At 38.0% G+C, this 22,187-nt stretch overlaps 1 protein-coding gene across 1 annotated transcript in view; it reads right to left on the bottom strand.

Moving 5' to 3' along the window:
- CNTNAP4 (contactin associated protein family member 4) overlaps positions 1-22,187 on the bottom strand; it is a 273,276-nt gene that overhangs the window by 38,304 nt on the left and 212,785 nt on the right. Inside the window, 1 exon segment of the mRNA XM_052655607.1 lies at positions 20,345-20,472. Coding sequence (XP_052511567.1) covers positions 20,345-20,472 — 128 coding nt within the window.

Raw genomic sequence — 22,187 nt, 5'->3', positions numbered from 1 at the left:
CTAAATCACCTTCCTGGAAGAAAGACTCATTGATCCTCTGAAGTTAAAACAGAGGAATTTCAAAACAACGATTCATTATGCTAGCAGAGAACAGACATGGAGTTAGAGTTACAAGTCACAGACTTGACGTGGCTTCTATTTATTCCTTAAGATTGTCATTTCTTCTCCAAAAATTCTGGATCCAGACAAACGGTGCTTACATTTATTGTATTTTTTCTGTATTTCCTATGGACCTGATTCAAAAGTCAATCCCCAGCTCATATGTGGACAATTTTAGAGCTGAGTTTATTCAGTTGAAAATATACTCGAAGGGACTTTTTTCTCCCTACAGCCAAGGAAACTGTATATTTTCTGAGTATGTCAAACTTTGCCCTTATTTCCACTTTATAGCTATTTATATGCCTACACGTTTTGCTTTCTAGAAAAGAAAGCAAGAAAATGCAAAATATGAAGCCAGGGGTAATAACACACTGGTGTTCTTAACAGTTCTTACCTCATCTATTTTTAGAAGGAATTAAATGTCTGTCTGCTGAGATGTATAAACATTAAAATAAAGCTGTAACTTTAAATTATGGAATATTATTAAATCTTGTTCATTTGGACTGATTACTAAGAGGAACACTCAGAATTACTTGAACGTCTAAATTAGATAACATTACTATGAGAATAGAATATTCCATTGGCTTCATTTTTAAATCACAACCAACCCAATAGAACATCATATAGAGGGCTTCAGGGAACTGGTTCAAACAGAGGAACAAATTCTTTGAATTGCTGCTATCTTTACAATGAAAGCTTCTATAGTAGGGAAAACAATTTATTATCTTAGGTAGTTTAAGCACTCTCACATACCTCGCTTGTCTAGTTACCAAACCTTATTTTATAGACTCACGTAGGTAAAACCCGAAGAACATTTAACTGAATTAAGAAATTGCTCCTAATCCACAACAATTATAAAGAAAGCCAAGACCAATATTTCTGTGATCAAATAATGTTATTGGCATTTGATAGCTCAGATCTTTACAGGCTGTGCCAAGAAGCACCCGGGAGGATGTGGGTTGCCTTGGAGAAAGAAGGGGCAGGAAAGAGGAGGCGGAGCAGAGCCCAGCAGGCACACCGCAGCAGAAGCAGCAGGTCTTTCCAAGACAGGATTTCATGGCTGGGGTGGTTTAAAAATCCCTAAGCTATGCCTGCAGCAGACCTGAATACAAACGCCTACTATGTGGATGCTCTTTGTCATCCAAGCAAAACATCACTTGCAGCAACACAGATGGACCTAGAGATCGTCATACCAAGTGAATTAATTCAGACAAAGACAATTATCTATGATACTTACATGCGGAAGATGAAAATATGATACAAATGAATTTATTTGCAAAACATAATTGGACTCACAGACACAGAATACAAACTTATGGTTACCAAAAGGGAAAAGCGGAGGGCAGGGAGGATAAATTAGGAGTTTGGGATTGACATGTGTCTGTGTTAGCCACTCAGTCATGGCCAACTCTTTGTGACCCCATGGACTGTAGCCTGCCAGGCTCCACTGTCCATGGAATTCTCTAGGCAAGAGTACTGAAGTGGGTTGCCATTCCCTTCTTCAGGGGATCTTCCTGACCCAGGGATCAAAGCCGGGTTTCCTGCATTGCAGGTGGATTCTTTACCACCTGAGCTACTAGGGAAGAACTGACATATGCATATTACTATACATAAAACAGATAATCAACAAAGAGACCTGCTATATAGCACAGGGACCTCTACGCAGAATTCTGTAATCAACTATATGGGAAAGGAATCTGAAAAAAACCAGATATAAGTATATGTAAAACTGCATTATTCTAAGTAAATAATAATTACTATAGTCTCAGTTATATTTACTATAGAGTACTAGAGATATGGAAAGATTCCTTCAGGTAAACCACTTATTAACTTTCTAGAATTCAAAATAATTGTATGAATAATAAGATTCATATATTTTTTTACATAGAAAAGAAAGATGTACCCAGTATTTAATTCTATACACAAGGTAAAGAGAGCCATGGGGGAAAATTAACTTAGTAGAATATTCAGATTACAATTAATTTTTTAAACATCTGTTTTACTAAACTTTTCCTTATTCATTAATGATACTGATTCTCTTTTAAAAAGCAAATATATTTATAGAGACAGAAAGTAGATTAGTTGGCTGGGAAGATGGCAAACTGAAAGATGACAGAGTTTAAGAGGCCTAGAGTTCTTTCTAGGGTAATGAAAATGTTCTAAAATTCACTGTGGCAAATGTTACACAATCCTGCGAACACACTGTCACTGAACAGTTTACCTGATATGGTGAATTGCACAGTATATGAATTACATGTCAATAAAGATGTTTTAAAAAAGGACAATATTTGACAAATCAGTTGTCTTTTAAGACACTATGTTTTACTTTTAAAATCAAACTGCATGACCTGCTAACACCTCCTTTACTTCTCTCTTCTTTTTTTAAAAACCACTTATACGAGGTATGACTGATGTGTAAAAAGCTGTACATATTTAGTGTATACAACTTGATGAGTTTTGTAGCACTACCTTTCTTAAAAGTGAATAAATTAAAATGAAAATACAGAAATGCTAAGGCAAGGGATAATTTACTAGTCAAAGGAATCTTTCTGAACACTTAAATTGTTTTTAAAAGTTGTAAATATGGGTTTCTTTAATGAAAATTTTTATTTTGAGATAACCATAGATTTCCATGGAGTTGTAGGAAATAATAAAGATTCTGTGTACCCTTTACCTAATTTCCCCCAATGATAATATCTTGCAAGACTGTGGCCCAATATCACGACCAGGGAATTGGCATGGATATACTTAAGGCATGGAACATTTTCATCACTATGCTTCACTCTTACAGGCACACCCTCTTCCATCCTGCTCTCAGCCCCTCTCTAAGCCCAGGCAACCACTAATCTGTTTTCCACCATCATTTGAGGAACCCTGTACAAATAAAGGTGTACAGCATGCAGTCTTTTGAGACTGATCATTTTTTCACTCATAGTTATCTCTTAAGATTCACCCAGCTTATTGCGTATGTCCATAGTTCATTCCTTTTTATTGCTGAGTAGTGTGGCATGGCACGGATGCTCCACAATTTATTTAACTATGTGCCTGCTGAAAGACATGTAGGTTGTCTCTAGTTTTCAGTTATTACAAGTCAAGCTGCTATGAGCATCCTTGTGCAGGTTTTTGTACAAATAAGTCTTCAGTTCTCTGGGATAAATGCCAAGGGGTATAATCAGTGCTTCTAATGAGACTTGCATGCTTTTTTTTTTTTTTGAAACTGCCAAATATGTCCAAAGTTGCCGTATCAATTTACATTCCCAGCAGCATGTATGAGTGATCAGTTTCTCCACATTCTGACCAGAATTTTGTGTTGTCACCATTTTTTAAAAAATTTTAGCCATTCTGAAAGGTGTGTGATGCACAAGCAGATAGAGGAAGGTAAAGAGGGGAGACAGAATAGAGACAGAAGAAAGAGAAAAAGCAAAAAGAGAGGAGTGGGTAACAAGGTGGAGAAACTTTAAGAAAATCAGATAAAGGAAGCTCAAGGAATAAAATATGATAAAACTCAAGACTTAAAAAGTAAAAAGAATTTATTAATGGTGAAGGGTTACCAGATATAGTGGAGCTTGCAAAATTATATTATATGATTATCAGTTAAAATGGAATTGATCCTCCTTCTTTTTAATGGTTTATAGGTAGTCTGCCAAATGGAACAGGACTCTGTCAAACGGAAGAGAAATTAACCAAATCACTAGTCAATATCTTTTTCCAGTCTAAGAATACAACTTCTGCAAAGTTATTTATTGCCTACATGCACCTTTGATTATTTAATGCATTCTGGGCAGCTGTGATTTCTCAGACAGCTGAACAAGTCGATGCAGGCAAAATGAAGAAACTAATTTCAATGACAAGGGTTTCTTAGAACAAGAAACTTCGAACAATCTTTTCAAACCATGTAAGTTCTGAGGGTGTCTTGATTAGACATGAAATTTCAACACAATGAATTAACTGAGAAGAACTACATTTCACAAAATTAGTAGAAAAATTCAAATGTCAAAGAGCTTTAAAAAAAATACTACCTTGTCACATAATTACTGAGAACAGAAATTTAGATCACGCTTACAACTCTTGAAACAGACTACAAAATGCAGGCATACATTTTACCACATCATGTCCTATTTTAGGAAAAAGAAGCACACAGCACTGAGTTTTAAGTTACTGACCTGTAAGGATAACTATTCCTTCAATAATTCAGTCAGAAAAAGCAAGTCATCTCAAGCTGGAAAAGTCAATTAGGCCTCAGAATTTCCCACAGCAACATTAAACATTAGAAGATAAAGGAGCACTGTCTACAAATTTCTGAAAGAAAATATAGCGAACCTAACTTTTTTTTTAAGTATTAAGGTAACAGGTAAGTCTAACCAAATTGGAAAGAATTCTGAGAGAAAAGCACATACAAGATCTTTTGGTGAAAATTAAAAATAGAACATTAATTCATAATGAAATATGAATCAAAAGGTATCTATCAAAAGACACCTTAAAAAGCTAGAAAAGACAAGACTGACTGAATCTCTTAGTGCAAGTCCAGTAGGATATTATGTACAAACTGAAGAGTCGCAAAATGTGATGCAAAAACATTACATCACTTTCTTATAAGGTTAAATACAGGGTTACCTTATACTCCAGAAGTTCCACTCCTAAATATATATGCCTAAGAAGTGGAAATATACATGTCCCAAAAAACACACTTAGACACAGATGTTCACAGCAACATTATTCATAATAGACAAAAAGCAAAACCAGCACAAATGGCCAACAACTGATTAGTGGATGATCAAAATGTGGTGGATCCAGACAAAGGAATGACTAGGCCTTAAAAAATAAAGAATAAAGAATATTTGATATAATCTACACTATTAAGAAGAGGTGGCAAGAATACACAGAAGAACTGTACAAAAAAGATCTTCATGACCCGGATAATCACGATGGTATGATCACTCATCTAGAGCCAGACATCCTGGAATGTGAAGTCAAGTGGGCCTTAGAAAGCATCACTACAAACAAAGCTAGTGAAGGTCACGGAATTCCAGTTGAGCTGTTTCAAATATGGAAAGATGATGCTGTTAAAGTGCTGCACTCAATATGCCAGCAAATTTGGAAAACTCAGCAGTGGCCACAGGACTGGAAAAGGTCCGTTTTCATTCCAATCCCAAAGAAAGACAATGCCAAAGAATGCTCAAACACAATTGCACTCATCTCACATGCTAGTAAAGTAATGCTCAAAATTCTCCAAGCCAGGCTTCAGCAATACGTGAACCGTGAACTCCCTAATGTTCAAGCTGGTTTTAGAAAAGGCAGAGAAACCAGAGATCAAATTGCCAACATCCACTGGATCATGGAAAAAGCAACAGAGTTCCAGAAAAACATCTATTTCTGCTTTATTGACTATGCCAACGCCTTTGACTGTGTGGATCACAATAAACTGTGGAAAATTCTGAGAGAGATGGGAATACCAGACCACCTGACCTGCCTCTTGAGAAACCTGTATGCAGGTCAGGAAGCAACAGTTAGAACTGGACATGGAACAACAGACTGGTTCCAAATAGGAAAAGGAGTACGTCAAGGCTGTATATTGTCACCCTGCTTATTTAACTTATATGCAGAGTACATCATGAGAAATGCTGGACTGGAAGAAACACAAGCTGGAATCAAGATTGCCGGGAGAAATATCAATAACCTCAGATATGCAGATGACACCACCCTTATGGCAGATAGTGAAGAGGAACTCAAAAGCCTCCTGATGAAAGTGAAAGAGGAGAGTCAAAAAGTTGGCTTAAAGCTCAACATTCAGAAAACGAAGATAATGGCATCCGGTCCCATCACTTCATGGGAAATAGATGGGGAAACAGTGGAAACAGTGTCAGACTTTATTTTTCTGGGCTCCAAAATCACTGCAGATGGTGATTGCAGCCATGAAATTAAAAGACGCCTACTCCTTGGAAGAAAAGTTATGACCAACCTAGATAGTATATTCAAAAGCAGAGACATTACTTTGCCGACTAAGGTCCGTCTTGTCAAGGCTATGGTTTTTCCAGTGGTCATGTATGGATGTGAGAGTTGGACTGTGAAGAAGGCTGAGTGCCGAAGAATTGATGCTTTTGAACTGTGGTGTTGGAGAAGACTCTTGAGAGTCCCTTGGACTAGCAAGGAGATCCAACCAGTCCATTCTGAAGGAGATCAGCCCTGGGATTTCTTTGGAAGGAACGATGCTAAAGCTGAAACTCCAGGACTTTGGCCATCTCATGCGAAGAGTTGACTCTTTGGAAAAGACTCTGATGCTAGAAGGGATTGGGGGCAGGAGGAGAAGGGGATGACAGAGGATGAGATGGCTGGGTGGCATCATGGACTCAATGGACGTGAGTTTGAGTGAACTCCAGGAGTTGGTGATGGACAAGGAGGCCTGGCATGCTGCGATTCATGGGGTCGCAAAGAGTCGGACACGACTGAGCAAATGAACAAACGAACAGTATAGATAAACTTTGCCAATGTGATGCTAGGTGAAAGAAGCCAGTCGCAAAGATCCCACATTCTGTGTTTTCACCTGTATGAAATGTCTAGAATCGGTAATTCAGCAGAGATAAAGAGTAGATGCATGGTTGACTAGGGCTGGGGTGGGAGTTTGGGGAAAATGGAAAGTGTGCTAACAGGTACAAGTTTCTTTATGGGGTATGAAAATGTTCTAAAATTGCTTCTGGTGATGGTTATACAACTCCATTTAATATACTGAAACACCATTAGATTGTACACTTCAAATAGGTGAATTACAGGGCACATGGACTGTATCTCAATAGAGCTGTTACCAACAAACAGCATAAAATTAAACCAGCCAACTTCAGTTTAGAGTTCAGAGGCAACCAATATTCTCAAGCGTGTGCCAACTCAGGAAATGCAACACGCTTGAGTCTTTCAGAAAGGAAAAAAAAAGAGAAAATATCATTACCTGAAAATGCAATTCATCCAAGAATAAACAGAAAAACATTCATTCATGAATAGAGGGCCTCTGATGACAGGACCAGTGGTTAGTATTCAAAAAATAGACAACCATACAAATAATAGCAAAACTAGCAAAAATTGGGAGGTGGGGGGAGAAAAAGAAGACGAGATGACAGATGCATGCTAATTTTCACATTTTTCAGAATAGATCAATGCTGTCTAGAATACAAAAGACTTTAATAGAGAATCTAGTGACTCTACAACCTTTAAAATTTTTATAAAGTTTAAGTTAGCACATTGAATACATGTTTATTAGGTATATAAATAATATAAATCAATCCCTGTGGCTTCAGTTTGTTTCTTCTTTCTCTGTCAGTTTCAGTTCATATTTCTGAATCTCTTTTTCTATTCCTCTATCTAGAATAGTGCCTCTTAACCTGGGGCTATTCCAGACCCCAGGAAACATTTGGCTTTTTCTGGAGACTTACTTTGTTGTCACTACTGGGGAGGATGTTTCTGGCATCTAGTGGGTAGGGTCCAAGGATACTGCTAAATGTCCCACAAAGGACAGGACAGCGCCTAACCGTCACAAGCAATCACTCAGCCCAATGGCAAGAGTGCCAAGGTTGGGAAACCCTGCACTAGCGATATTTAGAAATGTCTGGAATAATGCTCTCTCGTATTAGTCACTATTTCTGAGTTGTGTGACTCTTGGTGATTACTATAGTGTTTTCTTTGACATATCTGTATATCTTAAGATTTTATAGTTACTTCATATCAACTATCATTAATGTTTAAAAGTAAAACAACAAACAAAGGTATGTACGTGTAGAAACTTGTCACAAGAGATTATTGTAGTCCTGAGAATTATCAAGATTCCCAGTCTCTAAAACATGGAAACCTTTAAAAAGTGTTAGAAAGAATGTTGGTTCTCCCACATTTGGGAAGTTTCTTAAATGTCAATGAGTAGCTTATACTGTAGATCTTTTCAAAAGAACAGAAAACAAAAAGCAAAATAATTTACAAATATGTTTTCTCCAAGAAGTAGATATGTTTCAGTTTTACAAAAAGTCACTATACCATCAGAAGTGTGAAAATCAAATAATTAAGTAAAATTATGTGCTTATTTGAAAGCACTTTCACGGTCTCAAGCCCATGTACATGAATCACAAATGGCTCAAGATGGAACTAGATGTCCTTTGTAGTATGTGATGTTTTTAAGATCAGAATGTCTTTCAAAATGTAATCAAAACTCCTTTAATTAAAATATATTTGCATACCATTTAATAAGTACAATCAAAAACTTACTCCTGTCTCTCATGAATAATTCACAAGCTATAAGTTTCTCGAGCTGTAGGTGATGCATCATTCTTCTTCCTTCATAAACTGCTATTTATTGATTATCTTTCATGTAACAAGTAATGTACTAGGTGTCAAGATACAATAATAAATGAGGAATGGACCTGCTCTTAAGAGGCTCAGAAATAATTAAAAGCCAGGACAAGAAGTGTATCTTCATAATTTACTCAACATTCTTTGAAAGTGTAGGAATAAGTCCTCTAGAGACCTGTGGAAGGCTTCGTGGAGAAAGGGTGTCAATGGTTTCAGGGAAAGGACTGCGGGTGTTTCACAGATGAAGGAAAGAAGGCAAGTGAAGAGATGATGATGGCAGATGCCATCAGTGGCTGATGAACTGTCTTTGTGCTAAAGGACCTGCAGAAGGAGGGGAAGGTCCATGCAGGTATCTTCTTTTTTTTTCTTTAAACAATTAGTGTTAACTTTATTGTGAAAACAGTTGAACAATTCCATTTTCAAAACCTAAACAGAAACTATGATATTCTTAAAAGAAAAAGTAATACTAGCTATGCTTTGAATTCAACACTAAAATTTCTTTTGTGATTGAAGTAGAACAAATATTTATTTATTTTTTCCTTAAAAAAAAAAAAACCAAACATTTATTTTTATGCAAGTAAAAGGTGCCAGACTGGTGATCTGTCTTCTGTTTGAGAGATCTTCCCACCCCATCTTGCTACTGTCTTATCTTCTAATTTCTCCACATCTTTGTTTCTTCTAGGTTTAATTTTTTTATTTTTTAATATAAATTTATTTATTTTAATTGGAGGCTAATTACTTTACAATATTGTATTGGTTTTGCCATATATTGACATGAATCTGCCATGGGTGTACATGTGTTCCCCATCCTGAACCCCTCTCCCACCTCCCTCCCCATTCCATCCCTCTGGGTCATCCCAGTGCACCAGCCCTGAGCATCCTGTATCATGCATCAAAACTGGACTGGCGATTCATTTCACATATGATAATATACATGTTTCAATGCCATTCTCCAAAATCATCCCACCCTCACCCTCTCCCACAGAGTCCAAAAGACTGTTCTATACATCTGTGTCTCTTTTGCTGTCTTGCATACAGGGTTATCATTACCATCTTTCTAAATTCCATATATATGTGTTAGTATACTGTATTGGTGTTTTTCTTTCTGGCTTACTTCACTCTGTAAAAAAGGCTCCAGTTTCATCCACCTCATTAGAACTGATTCAAATGTATTCTTTCTAATGGCTGAGTAATACTCCATTGTGTATATGTACCACAGCTTTCTTATCCATTCGTCTGCTGATGGACATCTAAGTTGCTTCCATATCCTGGCTATTACAAACAATGCTGAGATGAACATTTGAGTACATGTCTCTTTCAATTCTGGTTTCCTCGGTGTGTATGCCCAGCAGTGGGATTCCTGGGTCGTATGGCAGTCCTGGGTATTCACTGGAAGGACTCATGCTGAGGCTGAAACTCCAATACTTTGGCCAGCTCATGCGAAGAGTTGACTCATTAGAAAAGACTCTGATGCTGGAAGGGGACAACAGAGGATGAGATGGCTGGATGGCATCACCAACTCAATGCACATGAGTTTGGGTGAACTCTGGGAGTTGGTGATGGACAGGGAGGCCTGGCGTGCTGTGATTCACGGGGTCGCAAAGAGTTGGACATGACTGAGCGACTGAACTGAACTGATGGCAGTTCTATTTCCAGTTTTTTAAGGAATCTCCACACTGTTCTCCATAGTGGCTGTACTAATTTGCATTCCCACCAACAGTGTAAGAGGGTTCCCTTTTCTCCACAACCTCTCCAGCATTTATTGCTTGTAGACTTTTGGATAGCGCCATTATGACTGGCATGAAATGGTACCTCATGTGGTTTTGATTTGCTCTGATAATGAGTGATCACTTTGATAATGAGTGATGTTGAGCATCTTTTCATGTGTTTGTTAGACATCTGTATGTCTTCTTTGGAGAAATGTCTGTTTAGTTCTTTGGCCCATTTTTTGATTGGTCATTTATTTTCCTGGAATTGAGCTGCAGGAGTTGTTTGTATATTTTTGAGATTAATTCTTTGTCAGTTGCTTGACTTGCTATTATTTTCTCCCATTGAGAAGGCTGTCTTTTCACCTTGCTTATAGCTTCCTTTGTTGTGCAGAAGCTTTTAAGTTTAATTAGGTCCCATTTGTTTATTTTTCCTTTTATTTCCAATATTCTGTGACGTGGGTCATAGAGGATCCTGCTGTGATTAATGTAAGAGAGTGTTTTGCCTATGTTCTCCTCTAGGAGTTTTATAGTGTCTGGCTTATGTTTAGATATTAAATAAGATATTTAATAGATATTTAATAAATAATAGCCATTTCAAGGTTATTTTTGTGTATGGTGTTAAAAAGTGTTCTAGTTTCATTCTTTTACAAGTGCTTGACCAGTTTTCCCAGGACCACTCGTTAAAGAGATAGTCTTTTCTCCATTGTATAATCTTGCCTCCTTTGTCAAAGATAAGGTGTCCATCAGTTCAGTTCAGTCGCTCAGTCATCTCCGACCCTTTGCGACCCCATGAATCACAGCACGCCAGGCCTCCTTGTCCATCACCATCTCCCAGAGTTTACTCAGACTCATATCCATCGAGTCTGTGATGCCATCCAGCCATCTCATCCTTGGTCGTCCCCTTCTCCCTCTGCCCCCAGTCCCTCCCAGCATCAGAGTCTTTTCCAATAAGTCAACTCTTCGCATGAGGTGGCCAAAGTACTAGAGTTTCAGCTTTAGCATTAGTCCTTCCAAAGAAATCCCAGGGCTGATCTCCTTCAGAATGGACTGGTTGGATCTCCTTGCAGTCCAAGGGACTCTCAAGAGTCTTCTCCAACACCACAGTTCAAAAGCATCAATTCTTCAGCACTCAGCCTTCTTCACAGTCCAACTCTCACATCCATACATGACCACTGGAAAAACCATAGCCTTGACTAGACGGACCTTAATCGGCAAAGTAATGTCTCTGCTTTTGAATATACTATCTAGGTTGGTCATAACTTTTCTTCCAAGGAGTAAGCGTCTTTTAATTTCATGGCTGCAATCACCATCTGCAGTGATTTTGGAGCCCAGAAAAATAAAGTCTGACACTGTTTCCCCATCTATTTCCCATGAAGTGATGGGACCGGATGCCATTATCTTCGTTTTCTGAATGTTGAGCTTTAAGCCAACTTTTTCACTCTCCTCTTTCACTTTCATCAAGAGGCTTTTTAGCTCCTCTTCACTTTCTGCCATAAGGGTGGTGTCATCTGCATATCTGAGGTTATTGATATTTCTCCCGGCAATCTTGATTCCAGCTTGTGTTTCTTCCAGTCCAGCATTTCTCATGATGTACTCTGCATATAAGTTAAATAAGCAGGGTGACAATATACAGCCTTGACATACTCCTTTTCCTATTTGGAACCAGTCTGTTGTTCCATGTCCAGTTCTAACTGTTGCTTCCTGGCCTGCATACAGGTTTCTCAAGAGGCAGGTCAGGTGGTCTGGTATTCCCATCTCTCTCAGAATTTTCCACAGTTTATTGTGATCCACACAGTCAAAGGCGTTGGCATAGTCAATAAAGCAGAAATAGATGTTTTTCTGGAACTCTGTTGCTTTTTCCATGATCCAGCGGATGTTGGCAATTTGATCTCTGGTTTCTCTGCCTTTTCTAAAACCAGCTTGAACATCAGGGAGTTCACGGTTCACGTATTGCTGAAGCCTGGCTTGGAGAATTTTGAGCATTACTTTACTAGCGTGTGAGATGAGTGCAATTGTCCGGTAGTTTGAGCATTCTTTGGCATTGTCTTTCTTTGGGATTGGAATGAAAACGGACCTTTTCCAGTCCTGTGGCCACTGCTGAGTTTTCCAAATTTGCTGACATATTGAGTGCAGCACTTCCACAGCATCATCTTTCAGGATTTGAAACAGCTCAACTGGAATGCCATCACCTCCACTAGCTTTGTTCGTAGTGATGCTTTCTAAGGCCCACTTGACTTCACTTTCCAAGATGTCTGGCTCTAGATGCGTGTTCACATCATCATGATTATCTGGGTCGTGAAGATCTTTTTTGTACAGTTCTTCTGTGTATTCTTGCCACCTCTTCTTAATATCTTCTGCTTCTGTTAGGTCCATACCATTTCTGTCCTATATTGAGCCCATCTTTGCATGAAATGTTCCCTTGGTGTCTCTAATTTTCTTGAAGAGCTCTCTAGTCTTTCCCATTCTATTATTTTCCTCTATTTCCTTGCACTGATCACTGAGGAAGGCTTTCTTATCTCTCCTTGCTGTTCTTTGGAACTCTGCTTTCAGATGCTTATATCTTTCCTTTTCTCCTTTGCTTTTCACCTCTCTTCTTTTCACAGCTATTTGTAAGGCCTCCCCAGACAGCCATTTTGCTTTTTTGCATTTCTTTTCCATGGGGATGGTCTTGATCCCTGTCTCCTGTACAATGTCACGAACCTCATTCCATAGTTCATCAGGCACTCTATCTATCAGATCTAGGCCCTTGAATCTATTTCTCACTTCCACTGTATAATCATAAGGGATTTGATTTAGGTCATACCTGAATGGTCTAGCGGTGTTTCCTACTTTCTTCAATTTGAGTCTGAATTTGGTAATAAGGAGTTCATGATCTGAGCCACAGTCAGCTCCTGGTCTTGTTTTTGTTGACTGTATAGAGCTTCTCCATCTTTGGCTGCAAAGAATATAATCAATCTGATTTCGGTGTTGACCATCTGGTGATGTCCATGTGTAGCGTCTTCTCTTGTGTTGTTGGAAGAGGGTGTTTGCTATGACCAGTGCATTTTCTTGGCAAAACTCTATTAGTCTTTGCCCTGCTTCATTCCACATTCCAAGGCCAAATTTGCCTGTTACTCCAGGTGTTTCTTGACTTCCTACTTTTGCATTCCAGTCCCCTATAATGAAAAGGACATCTTTTTTGGGTGTTAGTTCTAAAAGGTCTTGTAGGTCTTCATAGGTGCATGGATTTATCTCTGTGCTTCCTATTTTGTTCCATTGATCTATATTTCTGTCTTTGTGCCAGTACCACACTGTCTTGATGACTGGCTTTGTAGTAGAGCCTGAAGTCAGGCATGTTGATTCTTCCAGTTCCATTCTTCTTTCTCAAGATTGCTTTGGCTATTCGAGGTTTTTTGTATTTCCATACAAGTTGTGAAATTATTTGTTCTAGCTCTGTGAAAAATACTGTTGGTAGCTTGATAGGGATTGCATTGAATATATAGATTGCTTTGGGTAGTATACTCATTTTCACTATATTGATTCTTCCACTCCATGAACATGTTAGTGTCTTCTTTGATTTCTTTCACCAGCATTTTATAGTTTTCTTTATATAGGTCTTTGTTTCTTTAGGCAGATATATTCCTAAGTATTTTATTCTTTGCATTGCAATTGTGAATGGAACTGTTTCCTTAATTTCTCTTTCCATTTTCTCATTATTAGTGTATAGGAATGCAAGGGATTTCTGTGTGTTGATTTTATATCCTGCAACTTTACTATATTCATTGATTAGCTCTAGTAATTTTCTGGTGGAGTCTTTAGGGTTTTCTATGTAGAGGATCATGTCATCTGCAAACAGTGAGAGTTTTACTTCTTCCTTTCCACTCTGGATTCCTTTTATTTCTTTTTCTGCTCTGATTGCTGTGGCCAAAACTTCCAGAACTATGTTGAATAGTAGTGGTGAGAGTGGGCACCCTTGTCTTGTTTCTGACTTTAGGGGAAATGCTTTTAATTTTTCACCATTGAGGATAACGTTTGCTGTGGGTTTGTCATATATAGCTTTTATTATGTTGAGGTATGTTTCTTCTATTCCTGCTTTCTGGAGGGTTTTTATCATAAATGGATGTTGAATTTTGTCAAAGGCTTTCTCTGCATCTACTGAGATAATCATATGGCTTTTATTTTTCAATTTGTTAATGTGGTGTATTACATTGATTGATTTGCGGATATGAAGAATCCTTGCATCCCTGGGATAAAGCCCACTTGGTCATGATGTATGATCTTTCTAATGTGTTGTTGAATTCTGTTTGCTAGAATTTTGTTAAGGATTTTTGCATCTATGTTCATCAGTGATATTGGCCAGTAGTTTATTTTCTTTCTTTCTTTCTTTTTTTTTTTTTTTGTGGCATCTTTGTCAAGTTTTGGTATTAAGGTGATGGTGGCCTCATAGAATGAGTCTGGAAATTTACCTTCCTCTGCAATTTTCTGGAAGAGTTTGAGTAGGATAGGTGTTAGCTCTTCTCTAAACTTTTGGTACAATTCAGCTGAGAAGCTGACTGGTCGTGGACTTTTGTTTGCTGGAAGATTTCTGATTACAGTTTCAATTTCCATGCTTGTGATAGGTCTCTTAAGATTTTCTATTTCTTCCTGGGTCAGTTTGGGAAAGTTGTACTTTTCTAAGAATTTGTCCATTTCTTCCAAGTTGTCCATTTTATTTGCATATAATTGCTGACAGTAGTTTCTTATGATCTTTTGTATTTCTGTGTTGTCTGTTGTGATCTCTCCATTTTCATTTCTAATTTTATTGATTTGATATTTCTCCCTTTGTCTCTTGATGAGTCTGGCTAATGGTCTGTCAATTTTATTTATCTTCTCAAAGAACCAGCTTTTGGCTTTGTTGATTTTTGCTATGGTCTCTTTTGTTTCTTTTACATTTATTTCTGCCCTAATTTTTAAGATTTCTTTCCTTCTACTAACCCTGGGGTTCTTCATTTCTTCCTTTTCTAGTTGCTTCAGGTGTAGAGTTAGGTTATTTATTTGACTTTTTTCTTTTCTTGAGGTATGCCTGTATTGTTATGAACCTTTCCCTTAGCACTTTCTGATTGATGTCAAAAAATCATCTAACTCTGGTGGGTCAATACTAGACTTCTACTCTTTCTCCTTAGTGTGAGGTGAGAGTGCTGAAGATAACACAGCTACAATTGGCATGCTCTCCAGGTAATTTTTAACACATGCTGAAGTTGAATAAGAATTGGTCCAGAAGACTTATGATGGCACCCCACAAATGAAGATGGTCCCATTTCTCCTGAGAGAGCAGAAAGGAAAATACCTACATAAACCCTCCTAGTTATCACCTTTCCCTTAACTGTAGACCCAGATGTTTTCCCATGATCTGCTCCTTTGATCCTCTGTCTCCAAGGTTAGTAAAAGTCAGAAACATATTCAGTAGAATCCTAGGAGTATCCTGGAGAATACCCATGTTATTAAAATCTTTACTAGTTTTTATGTCTTACAAGTTTAACTATTGATATTTTTTTAATGACCCAACTTTAAAATTAAGCAACCTTTTTTTTGCTTAAAAAAAAAAAAACAAGTACCATTCTGGTGAGTGATGTTGCTAATGGGACAGTTTATACATGTGTGAGGACAGGAAATATATGAAAAACCTCTGTAATTTCCCTTTGTTTCATTGTAAATTTATTTTAAAAATAAAGCCTTTAAAGATTAAGCAACAATAACTATCTGTACTATTATTAATGTTTAGTTGTGGGTTGTGATGTTTAGGGTGGTTTTTTTTTTTTTTGAGTCAGATGTACTGAGAATAATTTACATAGAATAAAACTGAGTAATTCTGTGTATTGATCTAGGAATTTTGACAAATGCTTCAAGTCACATAAGTTACCATAACATTCAAGACACAGAACATCTCCTTTACCTGTTCTCTTTTGTAAAATTCCTCTTGCCTTGAAGTGATTGGCAAAAGAGATCTTTTTTTCTGTTCCTATGGTTTAGTTTTTTCCAGAATATCTTAGAAATTGAATGATCCAGCACAGAGCCTTTTAAGTCAGGCTTCTATTAGTCAGTATCATGTACTGAAGATTCATCCATGTTGTTGGTGTTTATCAGAAGAGCACTTCTTTTTACTGTTTAGTAATATTCCATTGTACAGTGTAGATATACCACAGTAAAATGGAATGGTTATTCACTGGTTTATTCATTAAGTTCTGTTCAGTTCAATCGTGTCCGACTCTTTGCGACCCCATGAATCGCAGCACGCCAGGCCTCCCTGTCCATCACCATCTCCCGGAGTTCACTCAGACTCACTGGTTTATTCATTAAACCACTGGCATTTAGGTGGTTTCCAGTTTTAGAAGACTATGCATAAAACCAATATAAACCTGTTCATACAGATATTTCATTTCTCTTCTGCAAATACCTAGGAGTGGGATTGCTGGATCTTATAGTAAATGTGTGTTTAGATTTATGAAAAATTGCCAAAGTGACAGTATCATTTTACACTTGGCACCAGCAATGCATGAGGAATTCCAGCTGCTCTATATTCTCAGCAGTTGATATTGTCAGTTTTTTTTGTTTTATTATATTTTTACAATGTCAGCCATTCTGATAGCTATATACAGGTATATATATTGTGGTGTTAAATGTAGTACATTTCCCTAATGACTAATGATATTGAAAATCTTTTTATGTGCTTCTTTGAAATCTGTGTATTTCATCTAACAAAATGTATGTGCAAATCATTTGCCCATTTGTTAATCTGAATTTTTTAAATTGCACTGTTAGAAAGTTCTTCATATATTTAGCTTCTATCAGATATGGACTTTGCAAATGTATTTTCCCCATGTGTGACTCTTCTTCCCATTTTTTAAACAATATCATTTTAAAAGCAGTTTTTAATTATGATGAACCTCAATTTATCATTTAAAAATTTATGAGTTATGCTTTTGATGCTCTATCTAAAAAATCTTTGCTTAACCCATGGTCACTAAGATTTTCTTCCATATTCTCTTAGAGAAGTTTTATAGTTTGTGGGTTTACATTAAGTTTATGATTAATTTGAATTATTTTTGGTATGCAGTTTGAAGTATGGTTGAAATTCTTCTGTTTTTGCAAATGGATTCTAATTCTGCTATAAAAAGGTAATTTTAAAATTTCAATTTTTTATTACTAGCATACAGAGATATAATTTGTTTTTGCATATTGAACTTGCACCCTATTACTTTGCTAAACTCACTTTTAAAAAAAGTTCTTAGGAATTTTCTGCCTAGAAAACCATGTCATCTATAAATGGAGAATTTTATTTCTTCCTTTCTAATCTATAGGCCTTGAATTCCTTTTCTTTACTTACTACTTGTGCTAGGACTCAAAGTATGATACTGAATAGGATTGGTGAGAACAGACATCTTTGTTTAGATCCTGATCTTAGAGAGGAAGTATTAAGTCTGTGACAATTCAGGATAAAGCATCAGATTTTTAGATTTTCACAAATGTCTTTTAAAATACTGAGGAAGTTTAAGTTCCTAGTTTCCTTAATTTTTATAAATAGGATGTTGAATTCTGCCATTTACTTTTCACATATTTTTTAAAAAAACTTATTTTCATATTCCTAAATTCTTTAGGTCAACAATATTTATGAAGTTTTATATCTGCAGAACAACTTTAAAAAGGGGACTTTATCATTCATATCTTCTGTGCTTTTGGTAAAATGTTTACCAATGTTATCTGTGATTTCTGACATTAAACAATAATACTAGTAGTAACAAAATTTCACACCCATCCACATTTTTAAAAATGAAAATAAAGACTTGGAATTAGGAGCCAGCTGGCATCTGGTGTATCTGGTACCTGTGGGTCTCACTTATTTTTGTTCCTGCTTTCTCAAGGCTTCTGGGTTGTTTTTTCTTTCCTAGAGAAACATGGCTAGATATGAAAATTTCAACATATCTGCTTTGTGTGATAAGACCAAAATACCATTCTTTTTATTTTCATCTTTCCATTTTTCTGTTCAAAGAAAATCTAAGAATTCTGTGTCTCAACGAATCATTCTTACTGTCTCAACAAACGGTGTCACCAGCTTTACTCAAGTCAGAAACCTGGAGGTCATCCTCATACCCTGTCACCCTCACCCAAAACCGTACTGAATTCACCTCCCTGACTGAGCCCTTTATCTAAGCCCCATGCCAACCATTGCCTAGTTCAAGCCTTTGTCATTGTCCTTGTCTTATACTCAAATGTCACTTTCCTGGATCATGAGAACTAAGCCAGTTCTCAGCCTTAAAGTATCCCAGTCCTAATTAGTGTTCCAGCCCCAATGCCTTCTGGATAACTTTCACATAACTTTCCTCTGCTTTTAAGGCCCACTTTGCATGATCCCATATCTAGAAGCCCCACATCTACCCCATTTATCTCATTTGGAAAGGAAAAATAATAATAATAAACGTGTCTAGGGCTTTGCACCTTCAGGGGTGCAGGCTGCCCACACAGAGAAAATGGGAGGCATTCATTACTCTGACACTGCTGCTCTTCAAACAGGGTCATTTATGCAGAAAATGCTCTGTGAACTCACATGAGGATAAGCCCCAACCCTAAAGTAGATGTGGTGGACAGGAGGGCCAGGGAAAACTCGGGGACTGTTTCATTAATGTCCAAGGTGAACCCGCAGGTCTCCAAACACTTACACTGTTTTTAATCCTTGTCCTAATATTGTGAGCCTCCCTCTGCACCCCCATTCTCATAACAGCTAAATGCTTGGTTTCTCAGCCTCACGCCACAGACCTCAGGGACCAGATACGCCCTGTGGTGGAGGGCTATCTTATGCATTGCAGGATATTCACAGCATTTCTGGCCTCTCCCTCTGGTTCCAGTAGTCCTCAACCCCCTACAGCTGCGACAGCCAAACCCATCTCCAGATATTGCCAAATGTCCCCTAAGGGAGCGAGTCGCCTGGGATGGAGAAGCCCTGCTCTGAGTGAAAAGATGCTGTGTGCTCAAGTTCAAGACGGGAAGTCTGCAAGAAAGAACCCCTAAGGAATCGAGTTGGCAGCGACCTCAGTCAAAGCAGAACAATTTCCCAGGGACGGTGGTAAATGGGGGAAGCTGGCCTAAGCCCCTGCAGCGTTCAGATCAGAGCCAGCTGTGAGGAGTGCATGTGATGAATAGAACAATTTCTCCATTGTCACGCAAAATCATTGCACTTCTGTGGATGCAGCCTGCGTTTACAACCTCATCTCTTTGTACATAACTTTTCCCTCCGTGAAATATCCTATGTCATCTTCAAGTGACTGTGTAAGGCCTACTGGCAGACCAGGAAGTTGAGATGATAAAGATTAGGGATGGTAGGTATAATGGCGGGCCATTTTTTTTTTACAATGTACATACACCTTTTTATAGGCCAGTATCATCTTTGCTTTTTAGCTAAGCAACTTCCGCCATGCATCTCCATAAATTCAATGCATTGTCAGATCAACTCTTTCTCTGTTGAGCCTCTAGAATAAACCTTCCTTTCAGCATATACTTTTAAGGTAAATAAATATTTCTTCTATTTGCATTTTAAGTTCTGGAAGTAACTAAAAGCATAAAAAAGTAATGAATCAGTCTCGAACCTAACTGACTTCAGAGAGGTTATAAATGGCCACATATGCTCATTTCATTCTCTGCTGAAAATATGTATTTTCTGTGACACTATATTTTAACTAAAAAATTCCGGTTCAGAGTATTTATATATTGTATATACAAAACAGCAGGTCCTACTGATTCAGAGTAAGAACACATACACAAACTGGGGGTGGGGGGGAGAATGAAAGTTGAAACATGTTTGATTAAACTGACTTTGATTCTACTGATGTTCTAATTTCACCCCAGGCCCAACAGTAGAAAACTCACCATACATCCTTAATAATGTTATGCAGCACTGAGGTGTTCCTATATGGATAATGGCATGTAGACACTGAGGAAGGATGGAATGAATTTATGAACCAGTCAAACAGAGATGCTTTGTGGTTTCTTTCTCTTGGAATCTTAACAAGGCCTGCTGTTACGGTATTTATTCCAGGGCTTTCCATTCTATAGGGGCACTTTGTTGACTGACTAGGGGGATTATTTCAGACACTGCTTATGGGTTTTCAAAAGAGAAGTCTGACTAATTACTATGTAGCAACATGGCTCTTAGGTGACATCTCTCTGCTCAGACACGTTGAGGGCGCGTTGCCACCACTTACTGTCTCCACGGCAAAGCAGAGGCCCCAGTTTATAAGCTGCTTCTGAATGCGGCCGGCCAGTGTCTGTGATCACAATCCTAGTCACTGGCAGATGTTCCTTATAAGAGAGGAACCCAGTGTCATTGGTCCTAAAAGACAGTAACAACAACAACAACAAGGTTCTTAAATTATTCTGATTAACAGAGTTGGAAAGTAAACAACAATCCTTACTGCATTTCAAAGCCTAGACGTCCTGAGCTGAATGGGTACACGTAAAAGGGTCGGGAGCAAATGGCTCATCTGAGGATGAAAAAACAGGGCAGCATTTTAGTGTTCCTTGCAGTCAGAATAGTGTTCTTGCCTGGAGAATCCCAGGGACAGGGGAGCCTGCTGGGCTGCTGTCTATGGGGTCGCACAGAGTCGGACACGACTGAAGCGACTTAGCAGCAGCAGCAGCAGCAGCAGTCGGAAAATGGCTGGTGCTTTTAAGTTCTGTTGGCCATTTTTTGCCTTTTAAATGAGATGGTTAATCCATCGCCATTTAATGTAACGACTGATAGTGCGTTTCTAGATCTATCGTTTTGGTATTTATTTCTTATTTTTCCTCCCAGTGGACATCTTATATTTCTTCTCCCCCTTTCATGCCTCCTCTTGGTTTACTCCATATTTCTTTTGGTATTCAATTATATTTTTTCACTCACTCTTTAGCTATATATCTGCTTATTTTAATATTTGCTTCATGGATTATAAGATGCATCCTTAATTCATCACAGTCTACTTAGATTTTATGTTGTATTATTTAAAATGTCATAAGCTTACTATGGGATAATTTTTAACACCCTTCCTACACAACACCTGCTCTTTATGCCATGGTTGCAATATGTTTTAAATCCAGATGCTGCAAGCTTTATAATACAATTAAATAGTGAATTTTAATTTATTTAATCAAGAGAAAAATTTAAACACTGCTTTTTCCATTTACTGACATATTCATGCTTCCCAGTGCCCTTCATTCCTGCCTGAAGATCTGTTTTAAACGGTCTGTTTAGCCTGAAGAATTTCCATCATTATTTCTTATGGTACAGTTCTGCTGACAACAAAGTCTCTCTGCATTTGTTTAATCTGAACAGGACTTTATTTTACTTTCATTTGTGAAATGTATTTTTGTCCTCTGTCAAAGTCTAGGTCGACACTGCCTTCTCTTTCCCCACGAAAGGTGTCATTTCATTGTCTTCTGATGGGAGGTCACCTTCATTTGCATCCTGATTCCCCTGTGTGGAAGGTGTTCCACCAGATTCACCCAAACTGGCTACTTTCAAAACATCATTGAAGTTGTATTAGTTATCTGTTGATACTAAGGCATAACAAATTATCCCCCAAAACAAAGCGGTGATGTAAGACCTTTTATATAATCTGTGATTCTTCTGCTTTACGACCCTCTGGTTCAGCGTTTCAAGGCTACACTCAGTGTTGGCAAGGACTGAAGTCAACTCAGGGCTTGGGTGGGGAAGGCTCACTCCTGTGGCTACTGGCAGTATTCACTACTTGCTGGGCACTGAACTGAAAGCCTTAGGTATTCACTAGCTGTTGGTTGAGGGCGACCCTCAATTCTTTGTCCACAACAGCTCACAACATGGCAGGTTGCTGAATCCAACAAGAAGGCTAGAAGATGCAGAGAGTGAATTTCCAGCATGTTGGAAGTCACTGTCTCTTGTAGCTCAGTCTCTGCAGTGACATCTCATCACTTGACCATATACTATTCTTTAAAAGCAAGTCACAGGTCCATGCAACACACAAGGGCAGGAAATTACACAGTGGTGTGAATAACAGGCAGTGTGGATAACTGAGGGCCACCTGGGGGGCT

The sequence above is a fragment of the Budorcas taxicolor genome, chromosome 18 (genome assembly GCF_023091745.1).
Source record: "Budorcas taxicolor isolate Tak-1 chromosome 18, Takin1.1, whole genome shotgun sequence".
Classification (NCBI taxonomy): Eukaryota; Metazoa; Chordata; class Mammalia; order Artiodactyla; family Bovidae; genus Budorcas; species Budorcas taxicolor.
This window is presented reverse-complemented; position numbering and strand designations above follow the sequence as displayed.